The following is a 5,784-nucleotide window of genomic DNA, read 5'->3' as shown; positions in this document are numbered from 1 at the left end:
CTTAACCCATTGTCTGTGCTTCAGAAGAACCTGGGCACAGTCAGGGAGAAGAGAGATAGCAGGTCCACCTCCTCTCGTAATAAAGCTGCTCTTAAAAGTTCTTTGTTCATCGACTTTGTCCTGTTTTCTATGAGCCACAAGGGAAGCAAAGACTAACTAGGAAGACAGCAGCAGGGCGAGGAGCCCTGGGTCTCCTGCTCTGTGATTACCAGTCACTAGCAGAGTGACCTAACAAAAGCACCTCTCTGAGAAACCATTTCTCAGGCGAACAAAAACCTGTAACACAGTCGCTGTAAAGATGTGTACCTGTGAGAGCCCTTTGTAATCTATGAGATTCTATATAAACATAGTACACTTGTTTTATGCCTTAGCAAAGCTAATATTTTAAAGGAACCCTGAAATAAGAATTTTTTTTTTTTGAGATAAGAGTCTTACTGTGTCGCACTCAGTAGAGAGCTGTGGAGTCACAGCTCACAGCAATCTCAGACTCCTGGGCTCAAGCAATTCTCTTGTCTCAGCCTCCCAGGCAGCTGGGACTATAGGTACCCACCACAACACTTGGCTAGTTTTAGAGACGGAGTCTCACTCTTGCTAGTCTCAAACTCCTGAGCTCAGGCAATCCACCTGCCTTGGCCTTTCCAGAGTGCTGGCATTAGAGGTATGAGCCACCAAGCCTGGGCTTGAAATAAGAATTATTTTAAGGGATTAATCTGCCCTCAATCCAGCCAGCCATGTTTTTGTATATTGATGGGGGGGGGGTGTTTTGTTTTTAGAGAGAGACAAAGCTACTGAACTGACTCTCAGTCTTCTCCGGATCATTCTGGAGTTTACACAGATGTCTGTTTGGTACCATTTTACCTGCTTCGGATTTCCACAGCCTCACTTGGTGGCCCTTGGGGAACATGTTTTGAAGCCTGAGCTTCTGGACAGCTGAGCCACGATAAATAACGTTCAGATTGTGGGGTTGGAGGACACATGCTTTTTATTAAATATGAAATTTGGGAACCAAAAATGTAGGTCACTTGTCCCAGTGGTGGCTCCTGTTAGGAAGCGGTGGTCTGGTTCCACCAGTGACTGACCACTTGGGACCTTTGTCCTGCAGGCCAGCAGATTTTGAGACAGGGACTTGTACTGCTAGAAGGCGTTTCCTGAGCGCTGGGATTCAGGGATTCAGGACTTGCGGCTAAGCTTTTGTTAAGCAAAAGGAGGATAAAAGGCTTAGGGCAAGAGGCTGGACTTAGGCCAGCTTCCAGGGAAATCTCTGGAAGGAGAGAAGCCCAGAAGGGAGGAAGGTGGAAATAGCTGGCAGATTCTTTCATTTTCAGAAGAGAGTTACTCCAGGAGCAGAGCCAGAACTGGCTGGCAGGACAGAGGCAGATTGGCAGCCACTGTATCCAAAGAGAAAACAAAACTCTCCTGTTGGGGGTCTCAGAGACCTTTCAGAGAGCACCAGGGGGGCTATTTCCCTGCCAGAAAAAAATAGTAGCAGTTCTGAAGATTGTTCTTGGTACCAGAGAACAGAGCTTTAAAAAAAAATTGGGGTGTGCTAGTAAAAGGTGGAAATATTTGATCATTTTAGCCTTAAGGAAAAAGCAAATTAGATCTGAGTCTACATAATAGCAGAGGGGCAAAGATTCCGGTAGGACTGTGAGTTTTATTTGACTAGACATTAATGAAATGGGCTGGAGTGGGATGACCCACAGGCAAGATTTTACTGAGGCAGTTTGACAGCTGCATGTTCTGAGTGCTTGGATTTTAAGAAAGATGTTAGATTTGGGGGAAGGGTCTTGCAAAGAGCTAACCATAAATATTTATCTCACTTTGGCTAATAACTCAATTCTCTACCTCTAAGGCATATTTTTATTTAGAGCAAAACATATCAAGGAAGTTAAGATATTTATAGGAATGGCCGAATACAGATGAAAATGGGTTCAAATTAAAAAAAAAACATTTATGCTGATGGGAACAATTGTAAACATTAGATTCTGTGATTCATTTACATAGTCCTTCCCCTCAAATGGTGGTGCCAGTTGCTGTAGCTAGACCATCCTTGGTACAGGAATCCTTTTCAAAAACCTTGACGGTAGATATGTGTGATATGCAGCTATTGTTCATGCGCAAATTATTTTTCTGTTAGATGCAAAATAGAAAATACGTGATTTTAGCATCAGTAGATTGGATTGCCTGAGTTAATATGGAACTTATGAATGAAGAGAAAGCTCTGTCACTAAACTTGGAACATAGCAAATTATTTTAGAAACCAGCTGGAAAGTTTTTTTTTTTCTGAAGCCTGAGGAGTAGAGGATAAATCTGTATGAATAATTCATAAAATCCTAGAAATATTAATCAAATAGTTGAGACAGTGATATATCTTTTCATTTTGACTAATTGATTTCTTTTTAAATTAAAGTTCCTGGCCAACTGTGTGATTTTTTTCCCCCTGAATGTTTGTGCTAACTCCAGTGGAGGCGTCTGGATTTCACTGAAATCCCGGGCCAATTGCTCATTTATAGTAACTGGACAGTGGGCAGGCCAGGGCTGGCAGCCAGGGAAACGCACTCTGCCTTCTTGGGACCCTGGGAGTGGGCTGGAAGCTTTGTGTATTTGCTGCTCACTACACTGGAGCCAATACTCAGATATCAGCCGTGTCACAAGACTGTTTTATTTGCATAGGGAGAAGAATGGTCTTGGGGAGGGCTGTTTGGGAAGTAGAATAATGGGGTGCATTAAAAATAGAAATGCTTAGCTTTTATTTCTGGTATCTGTAGAAACAGTTGTGACTGTGCTGCTCTCCGGCCAAGTGCTTTTCTGGAAAGGGTGATTACTAAAGGGGCCAGGACTCCATCCGCCTGGTCTGCCTTGCTGGACCCGTCCCCTCAGTCCTTCCTTCTTTCATTCCATCTGCAGCCTGCACAGCTGGACCACGGTTTGCAATGTGCCATGTGGGTCTTTCTGACCCCAGCACAGGGCTGCCTCCCTCCTATAGGCAAAACATGCTCCCTCCTGAATCCCAGGGGCAGGCTGCCTGCCCATCTTCCTCCTTCGTGGTTGTTAAAAGAACCTGGTCTGTGACACACATGTCCTCCTGAAGTAACAGTGCCAGCATCTCACTTGCATTTCCGTTAAGTAAGTGTTCAAAGGACACAGACTTGACCTGGGGGTGGGTGGGGGTGGGTGGGTACAGACTGGAGAGCACAACCCTCTGCCTGAAACAGAGGAGCCGCTCTGCGCCCAGCGTCAGAGCTGTAGAATGGCTGCTCTCCCCGCCCGTCCCTGCCTTGCACAATGTGGCTTTGTTGCTATCGAGACGGGATCACTTTCTAGCCATTGTGATTGAGGCGGGAGGAGGTAGGCAGGGCGGTAGTAGTGGTGAGTGGCCAGCTCTGCCAGATGACATGTCGCGGACCCCTGCATCAGCCAAGAGGAATTAAGCTCTGTCACTCCCCGCTGGGACTACCTCCTCCTGGATGTGTGCGAGGAATTCACCGCTGCCTCGGTGGCCACCAGAGCAGAGCCCTGAGCACGCCGGGCCACAGCCGTGGTGAGCGAGAATGATAGCCGTCTCCTTCAAATGCCGCTGTCAGATTCTGAGGCGACTCACCAAAGGTATGGTGCTTTCCTTGTCATTCACTCCGCGAGTCTGTCGCAGTGCCCTGTAAACACAGTCTCGAATATGACTGCTTTGTAATTTACTGTCAGGCAGCAGAGCACCTGGTGAAATGCCTGTGGGTGCCTGTGCAGATAGAGCCAGTCTGCCGCTCCCCTACACCCAGGCTGTGTTCATGCTGAAACCTTGAAACTGCTTGTGTGATTTTTTTTTTTTTTTTTAATGACTTCATCCTTTGCTAAAAGCAGAGAATGTGTTTGGGTCTGGGGCTGAAGTTGTTCTGGGAATCTGTCATTTTGCACTTGATTAACTGGTCCCGAGGAGTCAGGGCACACTCCTGTCCATCTCCTGCTGACCATAGAGACAGCCCCAGGGCTCACACCACTGGTGACCACAGAATAACTGCTTGTTCTGCTAATTTCCAACATCTCAAGAGCTTTTTCCCAGGACAGCTTTAATTTCTTTTACATGTTAGAATTGCATGTTCAAAAAAGTAGGTAATTCAGGATGCTGTGGTCCTGTCTAGTACCTGAAGTTTATTTGAAAGGAAGAATGATTGCTCTGTATCTATCATTAGAAATTATTGGCTTGAGATGGTCTCTCTTAGAACTCTAAAATATTAATTAAATCTCTCTGTAATATTTAAAGTATGCTTTTCTTTGAAATCACTCTGGCTGTGATGCCTCATTCACTGTATGTGTGTTCTGTTGCAAATCAGTGAATGTTGCATTAAAAATCCTCCCTATATCCTTCAAGATATGTGGCCCTCTTGCCTTCTCCCCTTCAGATAGACTCTTTAGGGGAAATTTATTGTTACAAAAAAACTTCACTCTGAGTAAAACTATTGTAGCTGCAAATGCCTTTTTCCACCTATAATATAGAGTACTGCCAAGTAATTAATGGATATAATTATGTTCTAGAAGCTCTGAACCTATAAATATGTTAATGGATGCTATTTCTATCAGGTTAGCTTGACATATCAGAGTTCTTAGATCACCAGCAGTGCAGCTAAAAATGCAATTAATATTTTATTTGGCAGAAGAATGAGCACAGAGCAAATAGTGAGAAATAGATGTGGAGTCAATAACAGGAAAGGGAATAAATACTGTGGCCTGGCTGACCGAGTGCATTTGCAAGTTGTTTGGATAGCAGAGTGAGCCCTTTCAAAGGCGCTTTGGGGAAAATATAGGAAAGATTATCCATTTTAAATCAGGCTGGTAGCATGAGGTTGTAAACTCTGTTTTGACTTTATCCTGTACAATTCGTGCAAATGTACAATTTCTGTTCATAAATCACTCCTAAGAGACTATCACTTAACATGGCTTTGGCTACGACTTTTTTAAAGACAGGGCCCTTATTCTAAAAAGTTATTTTCTTGGCTGATTTTAGCATTTGCTTATCTTGCTGTTGAGAAGCTGATGCTTTTCTTACATTAATTATGAAACAATCAAACCTTCTATCCAGGTCTATCAGAAATCCATTTCTAAGGGTTGAATACTAGGCATAAAGTGAACCCAAGGCATTTTTAGTTCTTACAAATATTTTAAACATTTTTCAGTTTTCTGAGTGTTATGGAAGATATACGTGTTTACTAAGACAGTTACTAAAATTCTAGACATTTGGGGAAAGTATAGGTACTTTCTTTGTATTTGCTACCTCACATTTCCCCCTCCCCCCCAAAAAATCTTTATATTTCCTCTTTCAATTTGGTATTTAGCTTAAGACAGCCAATTGGTGATTGGAATAAAATCTCCATGTGGAATCAGTTGACTGTAATTGGGCTTTTCTTTGGATTCTCAGGCGTTGGCCAGAACGTGCCTTAGTTCAGATGTCATGGATAAGGCACCGTTGAGAGGCGGCCCGGCCCACCACACACTTCCGCTGTCAAACCTGCACGTCCCCAGGGCTGCCTGTTACTTGGAGGTAGATCCCCCGAGCTCCAGCTTATCCCCTGTCTGTAGGGCTGTTTCCCTAAGTTGTGATAGTATATCCAAACATACCTAATTATAACATCAAGGGCCCCTTTCTTGGTATTTGGGGTGGAGGTGGACATAGACTTGGGGGAAGTTTCTTTCCTTCCTATGCCATCTCCCTACCCACTTCCAGCCCCAACACCATGTTTCTTGGTCCAGTCGGTCCTTGGCCCTGGGGGTGTCCCAGTGCCCAGCAGGTCCTCA

General features: G+C 44.3%; 1 protein-coding gene across 1 annotated transcript in view; it reads left to right on the top strand.

Annotated features, from left to right (window-relative positions):
* The first annotated feature begins 3,329 nt into the window (after positions 1 to 3,329).
* Positions 3,330 to 5,784, top strand: part of GRIP1 (glutamate receptor interacting protein 1) — a 270,568-nt gene continuing 268,113 nt past the window's right edge. Inside the window, exon 1 of the mRNA XM_012810579.1 lies at positions 3,330 to 3,606. Coding sequence (XP_012666033.1) covers positions 3,552 to 3,606 — 55 coding nt within the window. The 5' untranslated portion in view covers positions 3,330 to 3,551. The remainder of the gene's footprint in view (positions 3,607 to 5,784) is intronic.

Source organism: Otolemur garnettii, unplaced genomic scaffold (genome assembly GCF_000181295.1).
Source record: "Otolemur garnettii isolate 467f Iridium unplaced genomic scaffold, OtoGar3 scaffold00138, whole genome shotgun sequence".
Taxonomy (NCBI): Eukaryota; Metazoa; Chordata; class Mammalia; order Primates; family Galagidae; genus Otolemur; species Otolemur garnettii.
Note: the sequence above shows the minus strand (reverse complement) of the source record. Positions and strands in the feature narration are given on the sequence as shown.